The sequence below is a fragment of the Rhinolophus sinicus genome, chromosome 1, assembly GCF_057876585.1.
Source record: "Rhinolophus sinicus isolate RSI-liver-muscle chromosome 1, RSI-T2T, whole genome shotgun sequence".
Classification (NCBI taxonomy): Eukaryota; Metazoa; Chordata; class Mammalia; order Chiroptera; family Rhinolophidae; genus Rhinolophus; species Rhinolophus sinicus.
Genome location: NC_142501.1, coordinates 114,886,286 through 114,913,744, shown reverse-complemented (window position 1 = coordinate 114,913,744; position 27,459 = coordinate 114,886,286). Strand labels below are relative to the sequence as shown.

Sequence of the window (27,459 nt, the reverse complement as noted above, 5' to 3'; positions counted from 1 at the left end):
CTGAGGAAGCTGTAGGAAAGTACGGTGCGCAACCCTGCAGACCAGGTGCACTTTGTAACACCAATTTAATTTTGGGAAGCAGTACGCGCGGACATTTGGCATGCGTGCAATCTTCTCTTCCTCATTCCTTTTTTTTGTTACAAATTTAATTGAAGGATTTGACATAAGTAACGTGATGTCATTGTTGCTATCGAAGTTTGAGAGAAAAGACATCGACAGGACTAAGAAAATGAGATTTTAAAAGTGTGACTTCACTAAAATGTTTCTCCTCTTGTTTCGATACCCCAAAAAGTCCCAGTTTGGAACCCCTGTGCTTATTAGGGGTTCTCAGGGGTTAATTATCACACTGGAAGATATTTCCAGGGTTTCCAAATGGTTATTTGAATTTTGACGTTTGCCCAGAGTAAGCCTCAGTCGCTACCATGTCAATTGCGTTTTAACTTTACTTCCTCTTAGTGTTGTAACACTGATGCTCTTAAGCCAACCAGATGTTCTGATGAGCAGACACTGGCTGTGCGTGTACATGAACTTATGGAGTCTTTGATGATTAAAAATGAGAGAAGTAATTAATAGTAATGAATATCTGGTAGACACAGTCTTTGAAAACAGTATTTCTGAATCTTTTGTGCCCCGGGATTCTTTTATGCTATTAAAACTTATTGAGAATTCCAAAGTATTTTCTTTTGTCGGTGGTCTCCATTGATAGTTACAATATTAGACTTAAAACCTGAAAATTTTAAAATACGAGCACACACAGGCATGCATTCCTTGAGCCATTAGAGCTACGAGCCAGTCACCATCAGACCTATGATGTTACCATCAGAGCTGTGATATCACGGCTGTGGAGAACTCTACTGTACACTTAGAAGAGAATGAGAGTGAAAATGGCCAATGACAGTCAGTGTTTCTGTGAAAATAGTTTTGACCTTTTCGGGCCCCTCGACTGACTGATCTTGGGACTTTAGGGATTCTCACAGGACATTGGAAACTACTGTTTTAAATGACATACGGGCTTCCTGGTTGTGAAGTGATAAAATAGTTTTAAAGCTTCTCTTCTACAGTTGTGGTTTTCTTTCACTTGTCTTTAAGATTTAAGGTGAGAATTTTGTTTAAAAAGCAAAAGGAAAATAAGTTTGCTATATATTCATTTTCTGTCTCATAGTTCACTGTACTCCTTGGAGCTAGTGTGGACCTAGTTTGATCGTATTTTTACTTGGAAACAACAAAGTCACCCAAGTCTGTCATTTGTCATATGAATTTCTGTTTATGGAAGGGTTAAAAAATGAATTCTGAAGATCTTGAAGCATTTAGAAAAGACTATTTTCTTATAATAAGTAGTTTCTAATTTGTAATAGTACCATGCTTTAAAAGCTTTTTTTCTAATCCCATGTTTGTCACACATATTTGAACTTAAGATAAGTGGTTAGACATGACTTTTGAGAACGACAAAAAAATTCACATCCGGCACCATGTTAACTATTAAGGAAAGCTTTAATTGGAAACACATTACATAATAGAAATTGCTGAGTGACAATAATGAATTAAACTTACCTATGAGAATGGCAATATAGGACACTTAAAATAAAATGTGCTCGGAAGGAGTAGTGTGTTCGGGGAAAAGGAGGACGTGGGACCGCTTCTCTGAAAAAGGAAGTTTTTCAAGATGGTCAACTTTGTGTTATTTTTACCTCCTAATAAATGAAAACTTTATTTTCAGCTTCTTCCAAATGGAATGCTACTTCTTTGACTTTCGATCATGGAACTTCTCAAAGATCCGGGGATTGGAAAGTTGGTGATAAAAGGCCGTTTGCATCACACTCAATGAGCAAACCTCTGTCAGCATCCACAGAGTTTGGACAGATGACCGTAATAGACAAACGAAAGAGTCAGATTGTAGGTGTGTTTCTGTTAGGTAATCATAGGCTCCATGACTTGTGTGAATCACCGCTGCCAGAAAACAGAGAAAGCAAAGAAGGAACTAAAGATACAGAAAGTGTTCAACCCCAGCCCACCTCTATGTAGCCCCATCATAGTTCTGACTTTCCAACAGTCATTTTGTGGCAAAATCTACTTGACGTTTACTCTGTTTATGCAACTTACAACCAAACAGAATGACTTTTAGCAAGACATTGGCATTCTTCCTGAAGCACAGTAACATACGGAAATAAGAAAGACAATGAGGTGAAAGGGTGATTTCCTTTAGACTAGTATTTAGCGTACACTGGGGAGTGGGCAGCAGGATTATATGTACCACATTGGGACCAGATGGGAAAACTTCAGAAAGATCTAAAGGTTGCCTAGTGAAACAAAACAGTTTTTTAGCTTTAGTTTTATAGCTCGGCATTCACAAGTATTGGTTATAACTTTATTCGATGTAACTGAAAAAGCACCTTTGAAACCAACAACCAAATATTTCTTGGATTTTCTATGGCATTATATAGTTTAGAATTGACTTTTGCAGCAGTATTGGGATTCATTGAGAATTTAGTGCATAGCACTTCCTTCTCAGCTGTGTCCGCAGTCTGTCTCCTCTTCTCTCCCTTCTTCCTTAAACCCCAGTGCTGAATCCTCAATGGTGAAAAGAAATTTTCAGAATAGTAGAGGAAAACATTTCAGATATAAGGACGGGTGTACACAGATACATGCATCAGAAGTAACAGTCATTGTGGAAACAATGAATGACGTTGCAGTTGAATCTTAGGGTGTTGTTCAAAAGGTACAATTACGAGGTAGAGAACAGAGTATATAGTGCGATTCGATATGTTTGTCCTGTATTTCTAAATTGCGTTTTGTTTCTGATTGTTTTTCCATCGATGTTCAATGAATGAATTGGTGGATTCATTTTTGACACGTTTGTATGCCTTTTACTTTGTGCCATATTACCCAAATGGTTTGTTGAAGTGTGAGCTAATTAGAAGTATTTCTTAAGTAAAGTAAAGTATTCAGGAAAAGATTACGCTTAATTTGAACTCTCAATTGATAAGATGTTATTTTCTGTATCTATAAAGATGATAGCTTTTATCTGACTGTTCTAAGTAGTTCGTTTTAACTCATATGTAGACTTGTCAGCAGGACAACACCTAGGAATGACATCGGAGGAAGGGCAAGCGAGGCTTGATGGAAATGAAAAGAACTACACACGTGTATGTAAAATTTAAGCTTAAATTTCTAGTATAATATGGTTTTCTGTGCTTTAATAATATAATAGAGTCCAATTGAAATTACCTTTCAAGCTAGCCTTTTAGAGTCACACGGTCATAATTGAATGATATGTATAACATTTGAACTAGTTAGAAAACTTAAAATATTGTTAGCATCTATACATATTCACAGCTCAACTTTATCCTTGAATTGAGGCAAAAAATAATAATAATAAAGTCCTGAATATTGTTTGCTCCTTTAATTTTTATAACTCCCTTACATAACAAAGAAAGTAACATCAAATATTGAATCACGTGATGAGACAGTTGAAATTATGAACCATGTGAAAATGATGGCCACTGATTCGGGCTCACGTGAAAGGAGTCAGTGGTTCAAAATGTGCAGTTCCCTATGGCTTGTCACTAAGGCCAAGGTTAGAGATGGATTCTTCCTTGTGACCTCTGTGTAATGGACGTCTGAGTCTACATTCAGAGAGAGAATGGGGTCATGCAATCAACTCAACTGACTTTTAAGAGAATCACGCTTTCCAGGATGGGACCTTTGGTTATTAGGGCACAAACAATAACTTTCTAATTCCTTTCATTTCAGTGTAGGAAATCAGTAAATGTGACTTAATTTTTGATCTGCTCTTATTAGTGGGTGTTGAATAAGTTAGAATTGGATGCAACAGATAACTATGTCAATGTATAACACTATCATAGTGTATAATTTGTATTAATATGTAGGAATTTACTTCTCTTACTGATTGATGTTAATGATGTGGGCTCCTAATTAAAGTTTGCCTATTCTCCCGTTATTAATCTTTAAAAGATATTCTTAAATTCACTATAGGGGCTCACTATTTAAGATGTGGTGTGGTGAACTATTTTAAGTGAGGAAGCCTCTGTGCCATTAAAAATCATTTACTATTTCATTTTTGGGGTGGGTTTAACATATAAGCGATTGTTTAGTGCAAACGGTGACAAAATTAGTTTTGCGGGTTCATGTTTTTCTTCTAATTTAGACTAAGGCAACTTATTTTTCACTTTCTACTTACAGTCCAATAATTTAGGAATAAGTAAACGTAGATTAAGATTTTTAACAGTTAAATTTTAGTTACATTCTAATTTTTCTTTGTTCATATTCGATTCTCTAGGTTGTACAAAAGGAAAACGACACGCAGAGGCCACTTTCTCAAGAACAGGACAACAGAATATTAGAAGATGCAATTCTGACCAATTGCCTTCAACAACAAAAGGAGACAAAAATAAATCTTAAGAAAATGAATTCTGAGGTATTTTGTTTAGTTATTTTCAAATATGTGTGTGCGTATTTGTGTATGGACATATTTTGAAAACCAATGTTGTACCTATGGGAATTCTAGAGGATGTTAAAGGTGTGTGTGTGTGTGTGTGTGTGTGTGTATTTTAGGGGAAGTGAGATTTTCCGTCCATTGCAATAAATGATATTCTTGACTGAAATCCATTTATGTCCAACAATCAAGTAGTGACGTTCCCAATGTCTCATCTATAGGGGAGGCTTTCAATACTTTTTACATGGATCAATGAGCTTTTTACAATCTCAACTCTATTGCTACTGAGAACAGAAGTTTCAGTTTGAGGCAGGGATTTCATCCCCTTGCTGTGTTAGCAGAGAGGTTAGTTTTCACTTCCACTGATTGTAAGGAGTAGAAGCATAGCCAGGTCAGAGACCGTCTTTTAGATCTCCTTGTCCTGCTTTTGAGAAAAGGAACAATTTGCTCCCAGTAGAGTCCTACTTCAGTACTAGGAACTTTTGAAGATATTGGATGCCACGATACATACTTAGTGATAATTTAGCGGTGAGTATTTTATTCAAAGAAGTCAGTGTATTTTCCCCTATTTCACATTTATTTCTCCTTTCAACATCATGAAAGGGAAATAACAGTTATTGCAGCAGCAAATAATCTCACTATTTTCTAAGAAGAGCTCTATAATTTTTAGCTTATTTTCCCTGAGTATTTTGAAATCTAAGGCGTCTTTTGAATTTATATGTTTACACTAGAAGAGCAGCAAGCATACTATTGTAGAGTCCAAAGTCCTGGGGAAAATCCTGACCTTGCTCCTCTTTTTAATCATTCTGTTTGAGATTGTGATAACGAAATGAGTTCATTGATGTATAAAGAAGTGCTTAGCGCAATGCCTAGATTTATCAGTGATTAGTAGATTTAATCTCATAGGTGACTCTGAAAATATTAGAAAAGTAAAATATATTTTGAGTATTCTTGGAAAAAAAATTCTAGGAAATGTAATCAGTCCAAATATATGCAGAGTGAATACTCTCACTGTGGGATAGGTTTATATTCAGACGGTAACCTCTATTTTAAAATGTAGTCAAACTTCTTACTCTTTTATTTCATGCCTTCTGGGTTTGCTGCCTTTCCAGTTCTGAGACTCTTAAAATTCTCTTATGATTTTAAAATTCTCTTTTTCACTTTCATGGATTCAGCATCTTACATTAAATTTTTTTTAACTTTGGGGAATTTATGCTTGTATAAAGTTGGAGGTTTGCATTCAATGTTGTGTTTTTCCAATGGGATATCCACTTATTGCAACCTTTTCATTATATAAACATTTAGGTTCTTCTTTAATTTCAGACGATATCATGATATGCCGTTTCATTGAGTGCTAGCTACAAGTCTCCTTTGTTTTACTTAGGTTTCTGAGAGTTACGAAAAAGAAAAAGACCTGTTGCGTGAGAATCAGATGTTGCGGGATGAAATCGCCATACTAAGACTGCAACTGGACACACTGAAACCTCAGAATCAGGAAATGGAAAAAAAATACTTTGAGGACACTGCAAATGTAAAACAAAAGGATGACCGTCTTCAAAAGACGATAAAACTGAATGACAAAACACTAACAAAAACAATATTTGAATATAACAGACAGCTTAATGTTCCAACAGCCGAGAATACAATGCTGAACTCTCAACTGGAGAATGAAAGTCGAAGCAAAGAAAGATTGAAAATAGAAGCGGAATCCGACCTTTATATGCTGGCTAGTGCTTCTCTCCATTATTATGAGCTTTATAAGCAATTAATAAGATACCTACGAAATGCTTTCCAGGGATTAAGAGATGAATGCTTGCATTTCATGGACAAAATCAGGTTTGCTAGGTGTAACCTAAAAGAAAACACTGAGATTCTTTTTCAGCAACTTTCTAAAGCTCAAAGTAAATCCAATAGCTTAGACACTGAGCTCCCTCACACTAGATATGCTGTCAGAGAAAGGACATTGGTTTTTGAACCTGTACTGAAAGACCCAAACCAAACTCAGTGTCAAGAGGAAAAAATTGAACACGTGCATCAAAGGAAACAAGGAAAAGTGAGCACATATACTGGAGAGCCGGACTCCCCAAAGGAGAAAGGTTCTGACCTGCAAAGTGGAAAGATGCTTCTTCCACGGCAACTGGGTGATGCGTTCAACAAAAGTGACAATAAGGAAAACTCAGGAATGAATATTCAAGAGCAGCTTCAGCAGCTCAAAAAAGCGCTTCAAGCTGTATTTGAAAAACAAGATCGTATGTTGAAAGAGCGTCAGGATTTTGTCAACAAATTGAATCACTTGAATGGAAGAATGTGCCAGTATAAAAAGGATAAATCAGAAAGAGAAGTAAGTATCCAGAAAGATAGTTTTCAAATTTCCTGAAAGAAAATTAAATGTTCAAATATTTAATGATGGCTGAATGTTGCAAACTAGCTGAATATTAAAAATACATAGATTACAAATGTATTTGCTCTAACAGCTTAAAAGCATACATTGTATCCAGCCAATAAAACTTAGACCTGTGAGGTGCTTTCCTGTGAGTAAAGGCATTGTGTTGACTATGAAATTTTAAGGTATAAATTATTAATAGATACACATTGATATGAATGATTTAGTCTTAGACCGCTTCACTAATAATTTTCATCTTTGTGTTACCACATTGCAGTACCATTATGAAGCAGATAAATGGAAATGCTCCTATGCAAACAGAGTTTTTAGAGATAAGGGTTCAATTAAGTGGATTACCTAGACAGTTAATTCTAGATTTCCCCCATGAACTGAAGTGTAGATGCTGTCCCTTTCCCTCAGTAGTTTCTTCCACATTTCAGTTGGTATAATTTTGTTTTTATTCATGTCAATTTGATATAAATTGGAACTATTTCAGTCTCAAATAATGTATTCTTATGAACTGTGACCTCTTTAAAGGCAGCTAATTTTTCATTAAATCATAATTTGGGACAAATGTGAGGAGTTCTATCAAAACTCTACTTGATTTAATCTTCCCACTGCTATGAATAATAGTCTCTGAATATTTTTACAAATTCATATTTCTCATCGCAAGGCCCATTTACTATCATTTGGACATAAGTTTGTCCATTTCAAAGAGAATTGCAGCGGTCTCTGATTTATTAATTTGGCATTGGGTCTCCATTTTCAGACGAGTGAGGGGTGGCAGGATTCATGTGTAGCAGGAAGGGAGGTCCAGGCCGTGTTACCTGGGGCCCTGAAGACCAGTGGAATGAGTCGCTTTTCTTCTAAGATACAGGAATCTGTTGGAAGGTTGTGAGCAGTGGACTGCATACGTGAGGACCTGTGAAGTCAATTTAAACCTGTGATAAAAAAGGGGGAAAACATTCCACAATGTAGAATTGACTACCACTAGTCCCACCGACATACCTAGCTCCCCTTGAGATGTCAGGAGATTGTTAAGCTTTGCAGCTTCATCAGGGGAAGTGGAGAGTGGGGCTGAATCTGTTGTTCAAGTAACCTACGTAATAGTGAGTGGGCAGCAGGATCACACCTTCTGTGTCTTACCCAGATTCAGTAAACAGAATTTGTCCAAAAGAAGAAAAGAAGGTGAACTGATGCGTGGGGTGATCTTTTTCAAGCTATGTATTGTATTAATATGTTAGAGTTAGCGAATTTTAACGTAATTTAATAGATGGGATTATAAAATCACTAACAGAATCATCTTCCTAGGTGGTTGGGAGACAACTTCAACGAGAGCTACCGGACACCATAAAAAAACTGCCTAAGTCAGAGGCTTCACTGCAGGTTAGATCACATCAGCATATGAATTCAGAAGCTGAGAGGCAGGATTTCAAGACATTAGAGCAACTCCCAAGTCAGGTATGTGTGAAATGTAACCTGTCAACAGTTCATGGATAGTTGATTAATATAAAGTGTTTTAGGATGCTGATTTTCAAGGCAGCTCTCTTTTGTGTTTTCCTTGTACTTAATTTATTATAATTTTATTATCTTTATAATGCACTTCTTCCTTAAATTCTGGCTTCCATCCTGCTATTTGCATTGTATGTGTTTGTAGTCTATACCCTTGGTAACGTTGAGAAATAGGCAGAGTTCCTCATAGAAATCGAGAGACTTTTTTCCTACTAAACAATCTTTTGTAGTGATAGCTCCATGACCACGATGAGCAGCCATTTAAGATCAGAAGATAATGTTTACTAGCACAATTCAGACATTTGTCTTATTTCTTATCATCGCTTTTGTGAACGGTTACAGCATTGGCATATGTTTCATGGACTTCAGTCTGACTTGTACAGAAAGTTCATTATACAAACCAGTTGAAGTAGGCATTTCCTTCATTTTGTTTTCATTTTAGAAATATTTTAAAAGTATAGAAATATGTAGATCATTATATTATGCACACCCACAATAGAGAATTAAGAAAATAATCTAGATTTACTATTGTTTTTTTCCTTTTTAATCTTCATTGGGATGCAATTCCCATATCATATTTCAGCCATTTAAAATATACAATTCAATGTCTCTTGTTACATTCAGAGAATTGTGGAACTATCACCACAATTATAGAACATTTCCATGACCCCCAAAAGAAACCCCACATCACTTAGCTGTCACCCGTCTTCCTGTCTCTCCCAGCCTCAGGCAACCACCAATCTACTTTCTGTCTCTATAGATTTGCCTATTTTGGATGTTTCATGTAAATGGAATCACAAGATACGAGGTCCTTTGTGACTGGCTTCTTTCACGTAACATCTCATTTCCAGGGTTCAACCGTGTTGTGGCACATATCAATTGTTAGCTATTTCTTCCTATTGCCCAACATTACTTCACTTTGTGGACAAAATACCCATTCATCAGTTGATGGGACTTTGTGTTGTTTCCACTTTTTGACTGTTAATAATTCTGCTATGAACACGAGTTTACAAGCTATGGGGAAGCCAATGTTTTGATTTCCCTGCCCCCGGATTTCTCGCTCCCAGTCTCACCTCTCCGTGAAGCTTTCTCTGACTGTTCCAATTCTCATTGAACTCATGTTCCTCAGAACTTGTCAGATAGTCTGTGCAGAGCAATCAAGCCCAAAATTTGACATAGTTTTAATTTTTCATGAAAGAGAATTCTGTCTTTCTAAGTATAAGTTTGTCTAAGGGGAAATAGTATTTGATATGATGGCACCTATCCTTGCATAAATTGAAAATGTTTTCTTTAACAGTTGTTAGGATAAAATTAAATATTTTATACCAAACCAATACTTCCCCTTGGAGACATTGATATAATTAAACTTGTATTCTGAAAGTATTTCTCACAATTATGTATAAAATTGAAAGCACAAATCTAATAGAAAATTGTTCAATGAAATGGTCGTTTTCCCCCCTCCATGAAAATAAAAAAAATAAAATAACAGGGAACCAGCCCTTCCTCTCTGCAGCCAGACAGGGTGTACAGATTGATAGCACGTTCTTACTGTACAGTTCTGAGGATGCCTTTTCTGATCTGCCAGAGCATGGTGCTTTCATCTACTCTTCTGAGTGCTTGCTAACACATCCCAACCTAATCAGTTGCTGGGAATGAATTGATTTGGGAAGTTGGGTTTGGCACTAGAGTCCGTTATTTCCATGTCAGTGGCTTTACCCTGCCTCTCATGGTCATGTAAATTGTATGCTCAATCCAGGAGGTGGTATTTGCATTGCAGTCCTTACTCATTACCCACTGAGTGGTACAGAGACATAGTAACGTATAAATTATTACAAGCAGAGAAAATGTACTGTTGGCTAGTGGAATTGGTAAAAGGATTTTAGTACTGGGGTTCTATTCTGGGCTTAATGCTCCCCATTTGCTGACATTGCCAATAGTTTGATGAATGATTTCACTGTAACTGGTGTAACAGACCACTTCCATTGGCATCCCATCTGTGTAAAATATCAAATTGTATTAGAACTTAAAATACAGCAACACTAATAATGCTAACTGCAAACCCTTTGATTTTACTGTGTGCCGTGTCCTTTTCTATTACATATGTTCCCTAATTTAATCTTCCCCATATCCCAGTGAGGTAGATGCCACTATTGTCTCATTTTATACATGAAGAAACTGAGATCCAAAAAATTTAAGTATTTTGCTCAAGGTCACCCAGCTAATAACTGATGGACTTGGGATAAAAGCCCAGGCATTTTGCTCTTGTTTAATTACTGCCCCTCAAACTATTCCATGAACTGTCTGACTGCCCCCAAGAGTAGCCTGTTAGCTTTCAAACTCTCTGGAATAGGCTGGTAATTCACGTACGTGAATATTTAAAATTAGAGTTGATGGGATGCTTGGAATACAGTATGTGTGACTTCTCAGGTCATTTGTACTACAAGGTATGATAATTAAGTGTGAGAACTCATTCTAGAAAAAGTGCTACATACCTCCTTGCTGAATATGACTACAGTCACAAAGCTCCCTTTGGGAAGCTATGCACCGTTGCCACCACCTAGTTCACAGTTCAAAGCAATTTGGGAACTCTTTTTCTGGAATGGCCATCATTGCTGTCATCATATTACCCTTGATGTCCTGAATGTCATCAAATAGTCTTCCTTTCCATATTTTCTTTATCTTTGGGTAATGACATATTTAGTCATTGGGCCCAGATCAGGTGAGTAGGGAGGGTGTTGTAATACAGTTATTTGTTTACAGGCTAAAATCTCCCTCACGGACAGCGCCATGTGAGCTGGTGCATTGTCGTGATACAAGAGCAATGAGTCGTTGGCTAAAAGTTCAGGCCGTCTTAACTTTTTCACACAACCGTTTCAGCACTTCCAAAGAGTAAACTTGGTTAACTGTTTGTCCAGTTGGTAGAAATTCATAATGAACAATCCCTCACACATATAAAAAAAAAGGGGGAGCAACATCATGCAACAAGTTTGCGAACTTAATTGTCAGATGTCATAGATCATCAGTACTTCAACATCACTTTTTCTTTATTTTAGCAGCAAGAAGCAAGTGCCCGACATGCAGAGGATGCGCAATGTACCAAGAAGATCCAAGATCATGTGCAAAGGTATAATTTAAAGCAGCACAGAAAGTACCTTGAGTATTTATAAAGCAGACGTGTAGTGTATTATGACAATTAGATCAGTTATAACAATAAACACATGAGTGTGAAGCTGGGTCAAAATGTCAGCTTTGAGCTACCTTGAAAAGAGTAATTTGTGTACATTATCTCTACTTTTGCACATTATCCACAATTCACAACTAGAAAAATGGCACAATTGCCAAATCATGCGCTTTTGAATTTGTAAGATTTTATGTAGTTGCACCTTCAGATATTTGTTCAGAGATTATGTGGTATGCTTTAAAGTCAATGTGTGAGAATAATTATGTCAAAATATTCACTTTAGGCTTGAAACTCAAAATGCTGTCATAAAAACGATAAATAAAAAGCTAGAGGGCATAATCGAACACCTTCGCAGGAACCTGTCAGGTACAAGCTTGGTAAGTTAGTCTCTTCATTTCTGTCATACTGCAAAGGAATTTTTATGTCTGTCATAGTAGCATATAATACTATTTTAGACAATAAGAACAGTCTCGTTAATAAAAGTACCGTATCCATGTTGATACTACTTGCTGGGAGTAATGTAATTCCTCTCCACAGAGAAAGAAATCTCAGTTCATAAAATTAATGATTTTTGTGGTAAGAATTTTATAAAAAAAGATTGCGATAGTCTAAAGGCAATATTTGATGTATACCACGTTTCATTTATCGTTTCGTTTGTCCAACATTTGGGTTTTTCCAACTTTTGGTTGTTGCTAATTATGCTGTCACAAACATCGGACTACAAATATCTGTTTGAGTCCAGGCATTTGAGTAAGGATTTGATCCAGAATTCTGAATTTCCCTTGAAATGTAAACCCTTTAGTGAGATTTGGAGAACAAATTACTTTTAATGTTCTAATTTGTTTTCTTCATCATTAAAGAATACTGGGTCATTGTGCAAATGTTTCCTGAAAAGAATATACTTTTCTCTTTGTTGGATTTTGAAAAAGAAAACAGATGCAAGTGTAAAAGTAGAAATGAACGTCCAATCAAGGCCTTACATAGTAACATAGTGCTCCTAGCTTTGCAAGTTTAGAAACTAATCTTTTTCCATTCACTTGAGTTAATCATACTCTTTTAAAGATTTAACAGTTCGATGTCAGAAAAGATTGATGTGTCATCCAGGATGACAATTTCCCGATGGACAGGGAAAACTGTATCACTATTTCCTAAGCAGAACAACATTCCCCTGACATCCTCCTGTCCTCTGGAGGAGAGGCTCCCTAGGATTTCCCATCCTAAGATCGCATTGTGACCCCTGTGGTGGACCAATGACGTAGATGTACCTTCCAGCTGGTGTATTTCAGTCACAGTAGCCAGGTCTAAGCAATTTCATTAGACAGACATGCCCATCAAGGGAAACAGAAGATTGTGCTGATGGTCCTTTTTGTGGCCAAAGAAACTTTGAAAAAAATTTTTGTCTAGACTTCTTGTCAATTAAGTCACATTACGTTAGCATACTTTTCATATGAGTGACATGATAATGTGTTGAAAAGGAGTCTTACGTGAATGTTAGTTCCAGGAGTTGTCACATGGCAGTTTTATAAAGAAATCTATTAAGGTATCAAAAATTGAAAAATTGGGGATTTGTGGTCTAGATAGCAGAGTAGGTAAATGCCATGCTTGCCTCCTCTCATGACCACATCAAAATTACAACTAAACTACAGAACAATCATCACTGAGCATCACCTGAAGTCTAGTTCAACCAAAGTCGTCCTACCACTAAGGACATACAGAAGAAGTCACCTCGAAACTGGTAGGAGGGGCAGAAAAACAGAACAAGCTGATGCCAGACCCCTGTTTGACTGTTAAAAATCGGGAGGGATATCATGGATGCGGTGGTCCACCTGGAGGTGCAAGTGGTCCCAGCTCCACACCAGGCATCCTAGCCCAGGATTCCAGTGCTGGAGAGAGATGTCCCCATAACTTCTGGGTGTGGAAACCAGTGGCTGGGTGAGATGAAGGATGGCTAGAGTCCCAGTCAATTCTCTTAAAGGACTTGGGAATGGGATTACTAACTGAGGGACTCACTTGCTCTGAGCTCCAACTCTGGGCAGTAGCTCAAAAGATGTCAGGGACATAAGGAAAGGAAATACGTTTTCTGGCTTTAGGTTGACGGCTGGAGGGGAGCTTTCTCCCACACAGAGGTGCTTGTAGAATCCATTCTTTCTGAACTGATCCATCACCCGTTGCGGTGTGAGACATGGGAGCCGCCATCTCTTGAGTCTACATCAACGTGGCTAACAATGTCCATCCCACCCTGGTGAATCCCTGAGAACCTGCCCCACCTAACTAGGGAGCAAACCCAAGCTGCTTCCAGTGGTGTTTCCAAAAAAAAAAAAAAACATCCTGTCTTGGCTCGTGCTGCAGACTTTCCTAAAACCTCTCAAATTTTCACAAAACCCAAACAAGCAGTGTGTGGCTTCAGCTGACCTTTACCTCTTGCTGTGCAGACCCAAGATGGCACTAGTGGAAGCTGGCTGTGGTTCACAACTGGAACTCTTCAGGCACCTCCAAAGCCGGTGCGGGTGGCAGCCATCTGCATCCTGCTTTGTGGTCAAGCTAGGTAGCCCTGGGCAGGACACAGGCTGCAGCTGAACTAGGCCTGTGGCCGGGCCGCTTCCAGGAGTCCCTAGGGTTGACATACTTGGAGGCCATCTTTGGACAGAGCGGGAGCATCACCGGGGTGCCTGCCAGGAAGATACAACCAAAGTGTATACAGGGTAGACACCAGTGCCATGCTACAGCGAATCCTGCTCTATAGGGGCAGCCCCTGCAAAAACAGCTCCTCCACTGTAGTCATGGTCAGTCCTCAACCAAACAGTCTGACAATCAATACCTCCCATTGACATGCAAACAGCAACCAAGGCTGCACTACAACGTGAGAGTACAGACAACCCACACAAAGGACACTGCTATAGCACCCGGGTCTAGTTAACAGCTAGTACGTGCCACTGGGCCCCACAGGACACCTACTACGTGAGGACACTCCAATAGGTCTGGGAGACACAGCAGCCCTACCAAATACATAGAAACAAACACTGGGAGGAAGCCAAAATGGGGAGTCAAAGAAACGTATGCCAAATAAAAGAACAGAGCAAACCTCCAGAAAAATACTGAGCAAGATAGAGAAGAGCAATCTAGCAGATGCAGAGTTCCAAACACTGGTTGTTAGGATGCTCAGTGACCTCAAGGAGAACTTCAACTAACAGATAGGAAACACAAAAATGAAGATAGAAAACAAAAAAAATTGAACCAGTCATAAGTGAAGAATAAAATAACTGAAAAAGCGAATGTCTTCAAGGGCATGAAAACTGATTAGATGAAGCAGAGAATCGCATGAGCGATTTAGAAGCTATGGTAGCAGAGACTACCCAATGAGACCAGCAAAAAGAATCCAAACTATGAGGATAGCTTAAGGGAACTCTGAGAATGTCAAGCATAACAACAGTCTCATCATACGGGTAGTACGAGAAGAAGAAAGAAATGAAGGGGTTCAAAATGTACTTGAAGAAATAATGTCTGAAAACTTCCCTAACTTGGTGAAGGAAATGGACATATAAGCCCAGAAATCACAGAGTTTCAAAGAAGATGAGCCCAAACAGGCCCATACCAAGATACGTCAAAATTAAAATGCCAAAGTTTAGATGCAAATAAAGACTTTTGAAAACAGCAAGAAAAAGGCTCTTAGTAATCTGTAAAGGAGCACCCATAAGAGTAGCAGCTGATTTCTCAAGAGCAACTTCGTGGGCCTGAAGGGATTGGCAGAAATATTCAAAGTGATGAAGACATGCCTACAGCTAAGATTTGTCTACCCAGCAAAGCTATAATTAAGTGTCATAGGACAGATAAAGAGCTTTCTGGAGGAAAAAACAAAACAAAACAAAAACTAAAGGAGTTCATCAGTACCAAACCAGTATTATAAGGAACATTAGAGGGACTTCTTTAAAAGGAACAAAAAAGGAAAAACAAAAATATCAATCATAAAATAGCAGTAACTATGTATCTACGCACAATTATTTTACGTGTAAATGGATTAAATGCTCCAGTCAAAACGCAAGGTGGCTGAAAGATAAGAAAATAAGATCCTTACATATGTTCCCTACGATAGACTGGCTTCAGATCAAAAGACACAGAGACTGAAAATAAAGGGATGGAAAAAGATATTTCACGAAAACAACATGAAATTTAAAAAGCTGTGGGACTAATGCTTATATCACACAATATAGACTTTTAAACAAAGGCTATCACAAGAGTCAAAGAATGACCCAGATATCCCACTTCAGAGTATTTATCCAAAGAAACCGAAAAATGCTAATTCGAGGCGATGTGTACATCAGTATGTTCACTGCAGGATTCCTTACAATGGCCAAGATGTGCATGCGGCCTATCAATGGATGAATGGATGAAGAAGAGATGATACATACATGCAATGGAATATTGCTTGGCCATGGAAGGAAATGGGTTCTGGTCATCTGTGGCGGTATGGATGGACCTGGAGGGTGTTGTGCTGAGTGGAGTGTGTCAAATTGAGAAATACAGATGCAATGTGATTTTGCTTATCAGTGGAATTTAAGAACAGAACAAACAGAAAAAAACCTCATACATACAAAGAATAGTTTGTTGGTTGCCAGCTGGAAGGGGGTTCGTGAAGTGGGTTAAAAGGGGAGAGATTAAAAAGTACAAATTGGTTGTTACAAACTAGTCATGGAGATCCAGGATATAGTATAAGGAATATATCAATAATATTGTAATAGCAACGCATGGCATCAGATGAGTACTCGATAATTTAGGGTGATAGATGGGAGAGGAGTTAGGAGCAGGGTGCTAAAGGTGAAGGTAGTAAGAAGTACAAATTGGTAGTTCCTAAATAGTCATTGGGATGTAATGTAAAGCATAGGGAATATAGTTAATACTATCACAATAACTCCGTACAGTGCCAGGTGGGTGCTGCACGAGTCAGGGGGATCACTTTCTTAAATTATATAAATTCTAACCACTGTGCAGTACACATGAAATTAATGTAAAATAATACTGAATGTCAAAAAATCGAAAAATTTGTTGTAAGCATACCTAAAACTGATTAAGCTTATACTGTTAAGTCCTGGAATCGCCCCCCCTCAGACAGACAGAGGACACGATAATGCAAGTTACACAGCGAGGTTTATTTCCAGCTAGCTGGGGTCCCCGTCTCTGCCCGACGCAGCGGGTTTTAACAAGGACCCCCAGCCCTTAAAGCTAAGGGTTTTTATATCGTTTCTAAGGCACTCAGTAATTTTCCGTAGTTTTAGGGAGTACAGGTTAACCTACAGTTCTCACATAGCTAAGGCATTAAGTCATTTTTTTCAGTCTTAGGGAGTGCACGTTGAGCTGTGCTTAGAGAGTGCACGTTGAGCTATGCTTAGGGAGTGCACGTTGAGCTGTGCTTAGGGAGTGCACGTTGAGCTGTGCTTAGGGAGTGCACGTTGAGCTGTGCTTAGAGAGTGCACGTTGAGCTATGCTTAGGGAGTGCACGTTGAGCTGTGCTTAGGGAGTGCACGTTGAGCTGTGCTTAGAGAGTGCACGTTGAACTGTGCTTCAAAGAGTTAGTTTATAGATAAACTACAAAAGCCTCCATTGCTTCTTCAGAGAACAGGAGAGAAGCTGTTAGGCATATGGTCTCACATAACAATTAGGCCATTAGGTTATTTTAAGCTCAGGGCTGTTAACCCTATCTTAACTTTAAGGTAGCAGTTCTTATGCTAAAGTAGCAGTTCTCATGCTAACAGTCCCTTACAATACCAAAATAATGAGCGACTATAGATTCCTAGGGGAAGTAATTAGCATCGCCACAAAATTATCAGCCACCATAAGCTCTACCGTGTAAATCAAAAGTTTAATTACGACAGGTTTCAACGAATTCGATCAATAGCCCTCACTTCTCTAGAAGACTCTCATGTCAGGATTCCCCCCAGGTGAGATATTACCTGGGTTAAGATATTTGATTCACACAATGTTGAGAGGAAGCATCTGGACTGGGAAGAAAAGGTAGTTCCAGCTGACAAGCCTTCCAACAAGATAAGGGGTGTACTTGTGAAAGGAATTTCAGAACACTTCCATAGGTCAGGTCAGGTCAGGTCCGAAGCAATAGGAAGTTATTCAAAAGAGCAAACAAACATGGAAAGGCGAATAGCGGACAATGTGAAGCTTATGAAAAACTTATGCATTCTGAGAGAAAAGCAGGACAAAGTATGCTGGTCAGCATGCTAAGGGTGAGGAGCTGCCAAGATCTGAAAATAACGCTACGCTCACAGTAACAGTGGTAAGAATCCCCGTAAAATGTACAAGATGAGCCGATCCATAGCAAGTCATGGTTTATGAGTGTGTGGTTGAGGGCGCTGTCTATGAGGGACTCGAGGGGAAAAAAGAACCTACAGAAGACCTCAGTAAGGGGGTGAGGGCTGCCAGTGTAGATGAGGGAATGGGGTTTGAAGCACTGGGATGTAGGGAGCTGAGAGCATTTAAAAAGAGGAATAGAAAAGGGTCAAGGACTGACTATCAGGGCTACTGTTTAGAAAAGAGTTGGGCTGAGAAGACCACAGAAATGGTGTGGGCATCTTCATCAGTTGCTGCGAAGAAGTAAAGCAGGATAAGGACTAAAGAAGGAGATGACCCTGAAAACTGTTTTAGCGCAGTTATAAGGGCAGAAAGTCAGATTCTTCTGTAAAAGAAGAGAATAAGTGGCGAAAATATGGACCTGGGGATGAGGCCACACATTAAAGAGGGTTAGAGTCCAAGGAGAAAAACAGGATGACAGAAAAAGTGACAGGAATCAAGAAACAGTTTTGTTTTTATATAACATAGAGGAGATGAACTATAGTTAAAGAGAAAAATATTTACTAGAAACGGAGAAATTGAAACCTATGGAAGAACGCTTACAGAGAATGAGAGTCTTCATCTGATGCTCATGTCAGATGATCACAATAATGTAAGGTGGACTGCAGGGAAGTTTCAGTGATTATCGTAGAAAAATGTGATTCCATAAACCCTGGAAAATCTTGAGCTGTAGATGAAAATGTCTCTGGGGGCATTTCTACAAACCGAAATGTAAATAAGCCACTATTTAAATCAGGTTTAACACTTAGTATTTTTACATGTGTAAACCTCTGTTTTTAAGAAAGTTTGGCAATTTAAATTCCAGGAAACCAATGATGACACTGTAAAATCAATTTGAGCTGTTTTAAGAAAAGTCATTGTTTTTGAAATCTGTCCTTACTGGCATCAGGTTTATAAACTACATTTTATACACCTGTCTACACATATTACTAATGAACTCATGAGGAATAATATTTTAAAGAAAGAAGTGAGTCTCTAGATTTTCAAAACTAACTTTCTTTAAAAATGTTTTTCAAAGTCTCAGGATGGAAAGAAACAATTAGAGTACTATAAGAAGTTAACAGAATCTCTGCAATATGATTTGAATCAACAAAAGAAGACAAATGATGGATTAGAGAAAGAGGTTACCAGGTAAGGTTTTGATATTTCAGATCATGTCAACCATTAATTACTATTTAACTATAACTCTTCCTTGATGAAAACCTAAGTACAAATGTATTTCATATCTGTAATTTTCATAGTTAAACACATTGTCCTACTTAAAAATTTACTTCAGAAACTCACAGCACAATCAAACTTGTGTGAATGCCAAAATGTTATACCTACTCTTTAATGATTCCTGTAACTATAATGACAGTGTCTTTTGCATATACTGTCAACTGCGCTCTTCCTGGTCTCCCTTGAATCTTTATTTCTGCAAGATGTCTTTGCTCTCTTTGGTAATCTTTCCTTCTTTAATAGTGTTCTTCCCTTCGGCATTCTAACAGTTTAATGTCTAAAAACCTATCTGTGGTTTTGTTTAACATCATCAGAAGTGTTATTGATTTGGCTTCTGTGTTCTTTCTACTTTTTTCAGTTATAAAACATGTCATACATACCAAACCAGATGTATAACCTAAAGAAGAATGAGATGAGTAATCGTCTCACTCAGATAATAATGGAAGTTTCCCAACATCTGGGAAGCCCGCACGTGGCGTGCCCTTGCTGCAAACTGAATGAAGTTTTTTCTCTGATTCTCCTCAGTGTTTATTTTCCCTCATGTCACTGTCTTTCTCTGCATTGTTTTGGATTCTTCTCATTTTATTAAATTGTGCTGGCAAAGATCTCTTCTTAAAACAGACTTGAAGAGACTGTTACACCTTATCTCTCCAGTGTCCTTTCTTCTAAAGCCCTGCCCCTTTCCTTTCCACTCTGACCAGATTTTTCCTTCTGGTTTCTCTTTCTATTTTGAATGATTTCTTTTCTTCCTGTAGACTGTGGTCAGTAGGCTCCGAATGGTATTTTTCTGTCTTTTCGAAACACCCACATATATTATACTTTCCTTCTTCACCTTTGATACTGATCTCTGCTTTATAGCTGATATTTAATAATAGGGTAACGTTTGATACTAACAATCTTAAGCGGATGTTAATAATACTTTAATTATAAGAACCTTTCATCGTTACAATATGATGTCTGTATCATATGTATCACAATTGTTTTATGTTACTCATTTAAGATTATAATTTAATAAGTATGCTCTCAAACTATTATACTGGAATAAATAGGAGAGGTTCATAATTTATAGGTTTGTTTATTTTGTATGATAGACATAATCTCTCTTTAAATAATTATTAAATATTTGTCTTAAAGAATTTGACTTACTCATTTTCTACAATTCTGCAGACTGAAGACACTCTTTCAGAATACAAGGATGCTACATGACAATCAAAATGGAGAGGTTAGTGTCCTTGGAGATTTAGAACCCAATCAATCAGAAATGGATATTCAGAAAAATAGGTTAAAACAGAAGGTAATTTATAATCCGTTTGGAACCCAAAAATCACTTAATTTGGGGAAATATAAACCACTCAATGCTTTTAGCAGTATGATATAGATTTTTCCTTAATTTCATAGACAGAAGCAGTGAAAAAGACCGCTATTTTTCTATATAATTTTTCTTTAAAAGGGCATTCTGTTACCTCTCCTATGTCTCAACCCTGGCTAGTTATCTAAAGCCAAGAAGGACTCTGTTGCATGACCCCCAAAGCACTGGCTCCAAATCAGCTTCTTTCTTCTTTCTTTCTTTCTTTGTTTCTTTTTTCCTTCCTTCCCTCCTTCCTTCCTTCCTTCCTTCCTTCCTTCCTTCCTTCCTTCCTTCCTTCCTTCCTTCCTTCCTTCCGTTCATTCGTAACAGCTTGATTGAGATATACTGAACATAGCATGCAGTTCACTCATTTAAACTGTCCAGTGCAGTGCTTTTAGTGTGTTCAAAGCTTTATGCAGTGGTCATCACAAGCAGTTTTAGAACATTTTCATGACCCTGGAAAGTATCCTTGTACCTGTTAGCTTTCACTGTGTGCCAGTCTGCCCTTCCCACTCTTCCTAGCCCTAGGGAACCACTAGTGTACTCTCTGCTCCATATTGTGGTTTTGATTTATTTTTTTCTGATGACTAACGATCCTGAGCAATCTTCTCACAGGCGTATTATCCATTCATATATCTTCCTTGAAGAATTGATTATTCAATTCCATTGCCCATTAAAATTGGATAGTCTTTTTCTTGCTGAATTGTAAGAATCTTTGTATAACCTAGATACAAATTAGTTATCACATACAGGATTTTCAAATATTTCTCCCTTTCATTAGCTTGCTTTTTAGTTTTTCAATGTGTCCTTTAAAGCATAGCATTTTTTTATGCATGATTATTACAAGCTTTCAATTTGTAAAACATAATAATAATAATAATAATAATAGTTGCAAAACGCATTACAGCAAAGTGCAATAAAAGAAGATATGTCTGTAATTTATACTGCATAAGTTATGTTGCTTATTATATCTTTTTATAATCCAGAAGTTGTGTCTATTTTTTCCTTAACTCCCCAATGGAGTGGCTGAAATAAACCACAGTTATTTGGTTCACAAATCCATACTTAAGAAGAGTGTGGCCAGGGCCGTCTGTCTCTGTTCCCCTCAGCTTCAACTGGGGCAGCTCCATGGCTGGTGGCTGGAATCATTTGAAAGTCTGTTCAGCAATGTGTCCGGTTGTTGGTGCCTACTGTTGGTCGGCACTCTAGCTGGGGCAGACAGCAGGGACACCCACACCTGAACAGCCGGCTCGCACTGTGGCCCGAGCCCCCCACAACACGGGGCTGGGTTCCAAGGTTCAGATCCTCAGAGACATAACCAACAGGAGCAGTGTTGCCCTTTGTGAAGGAGTCTTGGAATTCACACGGAATCTCTTTCAACATATTCTGTTCATTAGGAGCAAGTCACTAATGTTGACCCATATTAGACTGTTTTTATGCAATGAATATTTCAAAATTTACGGACACATTTAAAAACCAGCTTGATCTATCCACTGTCCACAATTCTTTATATTCCTCCCACATGGAAAATACACTCATCCCTACACAATACTCCCCACAAGTCTCAAGTTTATGGCATCAGGCTCAGGTTCGAGTCTAAGATTTTACCATGTGAGTCTGGTGCAAATGGGGATGAAGGGCCTGGTTTTTGGTTTCTAGGATAAAGCCCCTTGAGGACAATTCCTTTCAATATGAAAACATGAGAATGGAAGGGACAAGTTATCTACCACCCACACACCCAACATTCTGCTCGACTGCTGAAGTTTCCCCTGCAGAAATGGAAAGTGGAAGGCACCTTAGTCCATAGCAATTCTGAAATACAGCCTGATGTGTGCTGTCCGTTCTTGGATTAGGACTCAGTGGTAACCTTGCCAGGGCTTCTCCATGGCCCTTTGCTGTGGCCTGTGAGCTCTTTGTTCTGTGCTTTTCATAAGAAATGACCTGTGCTTGCAGCCCTTTCCTCAGCATCATTCCTCCACGCGAATGCCTAAGACCCACAGGCCTCCTCTTAGTTTTCACTCTCTTGGTTTTTATTAGTCCAAGGTAACAAGCTGGTTGTTTGCTACTTGATCATCCTAAAAGCTTGGCGTTGCGTGTGAGTTATTGGGGTTCGTGCCACTAGAAAAGCCACCGTCATAAATCGTTTTGAGAGAAGCTCTTGGGCTTCCTGTAGCTGTTGCAGGACCATGCCTTTAAAATTCTTATACTCTGTAGATCCTTCCAGGAATTTAAGGCCCCACCTTAACCCTTTTGAGGTCTCGAGGAAGAGTTTTACACTCTTCTCTTCATCCTTATATCATGTCCTCCTGGGAGCACAGGGAATTTGATCTTCACCCAGAAGCCATTTCTTTCTTTTAGCATGATTTGCCCTGTGGGGACCTTAGGAGAGGCTGTAAATGGGAAACAGAAACGGGACCTGTGGGAGAGGCTGTAAATGGGAAACAGATATTTGAACACAATATGTCCTGGTTCCTTTACAGTTCATAGTCTTTCGTTAGCTCATGTATCTCATGGATTTTACTTTGTTACTTCATAGCAAGAGTTCCCTTTCATCCAGATTTCAGACTCATTTTCTTCACTGGCTGAGAAGCTCTTGCTGTCAGCCTCTTCAGGGGCCAGCAAGCCCCCAAGAAGCGTCTCTTGGAGGCCCTGTGGTTGTCATTCTCACTCTTCTCCACATCCTTTCGGGTTCCACGTCCCTCCTGGTGCAAAGGCACTCCTACAGGCTTTAGATGGCATTCCTTGTGGCCTCACACCATTTTGAATATCAGTAACAATGCCAGTTATTTATTGCTGCTCAAGAAACCAACTCAAAAGCTAGTGGCTCAAAACAGCATCTGTTTTGTTCCAAAGGAATGCAGTTGGATGAAGGTCTGTGAGACCAGCTCATTTCTTTTCCACTTGGCATCAGCTGGGTGGCCATGAAGCTGCGAATGAGAATCATCTAAAGGCTGTAACACACACATGTAGCAGTTGAAGCGGCCTTTTGCCCGGGACATCCGCTGGGCCCGTCGCAGCGCAAACATCTATAGGAGGCCTGACTGTGTGGCCTGGGCTTCTTCATTCTGCACAGCTGGTGGCTGGGTTCTCAGGCCGAGCTTCTCGAGAGACAAAGTCACATGGAAGCTGTATCACATTTCCTGCCTCAGACATAGCATTCTCACAGCAGTTCTGCCCTATTCCATGCACTAGAATCCAGTGACTCACTAAGGCCAGCACATATTAAAAGAGAGGGAATTTCATGGAGAAATGTCAAGAATTTGTAGGCATGTTTTAAAAACACTATATCCACTCACCTCGTCTTACCAAATAAGCATTGTATCTACAGGAAAGTAGTTCTACCCTGCTCAGTTCCACTGAAATTCCAGGAGATTTGTTGTTGTTACTATTGCTGTTTAGGATGTTCTCGTATATCTTGGAAAGTAAGAGAGGATTACGAGACAGCGTTATCGAATTAAGACTTTTGTTGTTGGTGAAAAAAATGTAGCGCTCATCTCACTAAACATTCACAGTGTGAGATGTGATTTCTCCTTAACCTTGGGAATCATTTCTTCTTGGAAAGCAATTCAAATTGCCATGAAACATTTGTAGCTGACAGAGGCCGAAGTAACTCGGATGAGTTACTTGTAACTCCCTACAACTTCTTAAGAAATTATGGAGAGTTAAAATGGGGAACAGGTGAGAGACTATCAACTGGGAGGTGACTTATAGTCATTTTATAGAAGAAAGACATGAAACAAGCATTCAAGAAATAGTAGAAAATCAAGTGCAGATGTCGTGTGGCAAAGTCGATGACAGTAAAGGATGCATTTTTGAGACTCCTGGTGCTTTTATGTTCGTTCTTCATTCTGAGTAATTCAAGGTTCCACATTCTAAGACTCTGCTACAGTATCGATGACATTTTATTGCAACTGAATTGATTTCAAAAGTTGATACTGGTTTGGGGTTAGACTATTCTCAGTCAACTTCCTTCGTAACCAAATTATACTATGTTACTCATTCAGAATGACGATCTCACAGCAAAACTGGAAACTGCATCTTCAGAATGTCTCCATCTGTGGGGTGGCCAGTTGGCTCAATGGTTAGAGCATCGTGCTCATAACACCAAGGTCGCTGGTTCGATTGCCACATGCACCAGTTAGGTACACCCTCCACAGCTAGATTGAAAACAATGGCTGGAGCTTGGAGCTGAGCCCCCGGTGGGTGGGTGGCCGGTTGGCTCAGTGGTTAGAGTGCAGTGCTCATAACACCAAGGTTGCCGGTTCGTTTCCCGCATGGGTCAGTGAGCTGGACCCGCCATAACTAGTAGATTGAAGAGAACGATTTGACTTGGAGCTGAGCTGTGCATCCCACAACTAGATTGGAAACAAACACAATTTGTTTTAAACAGTTTTTTAAAAAGGATGTCTACATCTTGTTGAAGAAAATCAATCTTAACAGGAGTTATTATCTATAAAGGAGTACAAAAGTCATGTGAAAAACTAGAGAATAAAAAGAAGAGGAGATAAAAATTATTGAGCCTCAAAATTCATATAGTCACGAATGAGGTAGAAAAGCATGAAGCAGAACACTAAAAATTCTGGGATATTGAAGACTGAGCAAGACAGGATGTAGTAGAAAACATTTTTTAAATCTGTTTTTACAGGTTAATTCACTGATTACCATGCCTTAATTCATTTCACTGCAGATGACGTTTGGATATACGTATTGTACGTCATTCCCCTATTCCGTTCACAGCGGGTACTTTTTTATTTTCAGATTTCTGGAACTAAGGTGGGATTTGCCTCTCCTTCTTGATATTTCAGTTCCCATCACTATTATCACTCAGTTGATCTTTGAGAATCATTCTTTGTGGAAAATGATTTTATTTTTAAGGCCAGTTGATATAAAACGAGACTATTAGGAAATAAAGAAAAAGGGTGATTTAAAAATTGCACCATACTCTTAGATTATTAAGTCATATTGTTCAATTTTTAAAATTTCAAATTGATTCTCTTATTGGAACAGTCAGATGAGATGATTCGAAATATTTTCATAATTCAGATGTATTTCATTCCATATTGATGATAAGTATTTTAAACTTCAGCTTTTTTCACATTTAAATTGCCCTCCAAATCATTGACTTAAAACTAAAGAATACAAATAGACTATAATTATTCAGGTTATAATTATTTTTAAAATGTATCCTTTCCGTTGGCTTTAGGAACAAGCAGCATGTCAAGAAAACGTAGACCCGTTAAATGACCGTGGTGACAGAATTCAACGTCTGCAGGTCAGAATTCAACGTCTGGAATCTGAACTCTCCAAAGCGAAACATTTTAAAATAGAATTGGAAGAATGTAAGCGCCTCTACCTAGAGGAATTAAAAGTTACAGCATCTTTGGAAAAGAAACTAAACAAGTAAGTCCAAACAAAGAGAAAAATCAATCGAGCTCATTAATTTGCCTCTAAAGTCTAATTTTTATCCAGGCAGATTCCCGAGATTAATAGGAAGTGAAAGCTTACTAAATAGTATAATTTTGGAAAATGATGTTAGTGAATAAATTACTTTTAAAATGTTAGTTCAGGATGCATCTCTCCCATTTTTGGTTTTACATGACTGTATTTTTCCTTCTCACGCTTTTCATAGCCTTAATCTGATCTACCAGTCTCTAAGCAAAGTGTTTTTGAAGCTTTGTGATTTAGACAGCGCTATTTATTATAAAATTTCTTGTCAAAATTTCCCTAAATATGAGGTAACTATTTACTATAACAACTTAAACCCAAAGGGTTAAGTACTCTGCATATTCTGGCACTTGGTAAATGTACTTTCTCGATTGTGCTCTGTGTTTTTGTCTCTAGAGGTCGCTTTCGGACAAGCTGTTTTTTCTAGTCTTTTGGATGTACACAGAGGCATACATGTGAAATATAGGAGAAGGTTAACATAGGGGTGAAGGGTAGTGTAACTGACTAAGTGGCTATAAAAATAAGGCGGTCAGCCTGAGGGGGTGTGTGGAAGACAGAAAGGGCAGATCCCACCTCCAGTGCCTTGGTAACAGTGTCATAAGCTACATGCCCCTGGAGCTGTTTCAGTTCAGTATGATCACCAACCAGGCTCTCTTGTTCTCCCCCAGAGGCTGTTGTTCTAAATGACGCCTCAGTGCCAAATGGTTAATTTCTTCAGGGTAATGAGGGGATTACCCAAGGGCAGTGAAAGCAAATGCTTGAAAATAGCTTTGTGGGATTTCAGCAAATTTCTAAACTTGTTTACTATGTATGTCTCTTAGCAATCCTCAAGAATCTTATGGGTTCAGCCATTCCAGAAGGCAGAAAGTATTATCTGTTAAGCCGTCAACATCACTGATAGGCCTTTTCCTCCCCTCCCTACGTTGAATTACTTCTTAGCCTGGCTTCCCCACAGAAACATATGTACCGGTTTAAAACAATTTGAAACATATCCTTGTACTTGGTAGGTCTGCCCTGACATATTTTCAGTGTTCGTTTCATGGGCAATTCCACTTACTATTATGGAAACATTAAGAACTGCAAATCATTAAGGAAAAAATAAAATACTAAGTCTTTGCTCTTACAATCTTCACAGGATTAAGGACACGCTGGCAGAGATGAGAACCCAGCTTCTCATGAATGCACCACAGAACTCTTTACTCAGCACGGCTCCTAGGAGGCCAGACCTGCACCTCCCTTGTGTTGGAAGGCTAAATGATTGGTTCCGACCTCAAGGAAGTCTCGCTCCAAGAGAGCAGTTGGTGATTGCTACGTCAGCCCCACAGACTTCTAATAATGGCACGTGCACCAACTTGATGAAGGTTAGTTATATTACCTTCTTTCCTTTGGGTTTCAGATTTGTGATGTAATTCTTGTTCTTAACTTGGTCGGAGATTCTGAGTTGTTTCATTGACTAATGCACACAACATAAAGGGCATAATTGTGTGTGCTAATGTAGAATGGAGACAGAAATTTGACCATCTTTTGTAAGTCCCTGCATCTCCCATGTTTTAAGAGCTACCTGT

General features: G+C 38.6%; 1 protein-coding gene and 1 long non-coding RNA gene across 3 annotated transcripts in view; one reads left to right on the top strand and one right to left on the bottom strand.

Moving 5' to 3' along the window:
• The first annotated feature begins 5,822 nt into the window (after nucleotides 1-5,822).
• LOC148759231 (ankyrin repeat domain-containing protein 26-like) overlaps nucleotides 5,823-27,459 on the top strand; it is a 28,108-nt gene continuing 6,471 nt past the window's right edge. Inside the window, exons 1-8 of the mRNA XM_088788899.1 lie at nucleotides 5,823-6,794; nucleotides 8,148-8,297; nucleotides 11,402-11,472; nucleotides 11,813-11,906; nucleotides 18,902-19,014; nucleotides 20,269-20,323; nucleotides 25,653-25,849; nucleotides 27,030-27,255. Of these exons, the coding sequence (XP_088645025.1) occupies nucleotides 5,886-6,794; nucleotides 8,148-8,297; nucleotides 11,402-11,472; nucleotides 11,813-11,906; nucleotides 18,902-19,014; nucleotides 20,269-20,323; nucleotides 25,653-25,849; nucleotides 27,030-27,255 (1,815 nt within the window). The 5' untranslated portion in view covers nucleotides 5,823-5,885. The remainder of the gene's footprint in view (nucleotides 6,795-8,147; nucleotides 8,298-11,401; nucleotides 11,473-11,812; nucleotides 11,907-18,901; nucleotides 19,015-20,268; nucleotides 20,324-25,652; nucleotides 25,850-27,029; nucleotides 27,256-27,459) is intronic.
• The window catches only part of LOC148759230 (uncharacterized), a 41,815-nt gene continuing 25,730 nt past the window's right edge, over nucleotides 11,375-27,459 (bottom strand). Inside the window, exon 3 of one of the 2 annotated variants that reach the window (XR_016018036.1) lies at nucleotides 11,375-14,198. This is a non-coding gene — a long non-coding RNA (uncharacterized LOC148759230). Of the gene's footprint in view, nucleotides 14,199-20,286; nucleotides 24,805-27,459 lie in introns of those variants that run through there. The other variant, XR_016018034.1, reaches the window with a different exon arrangement.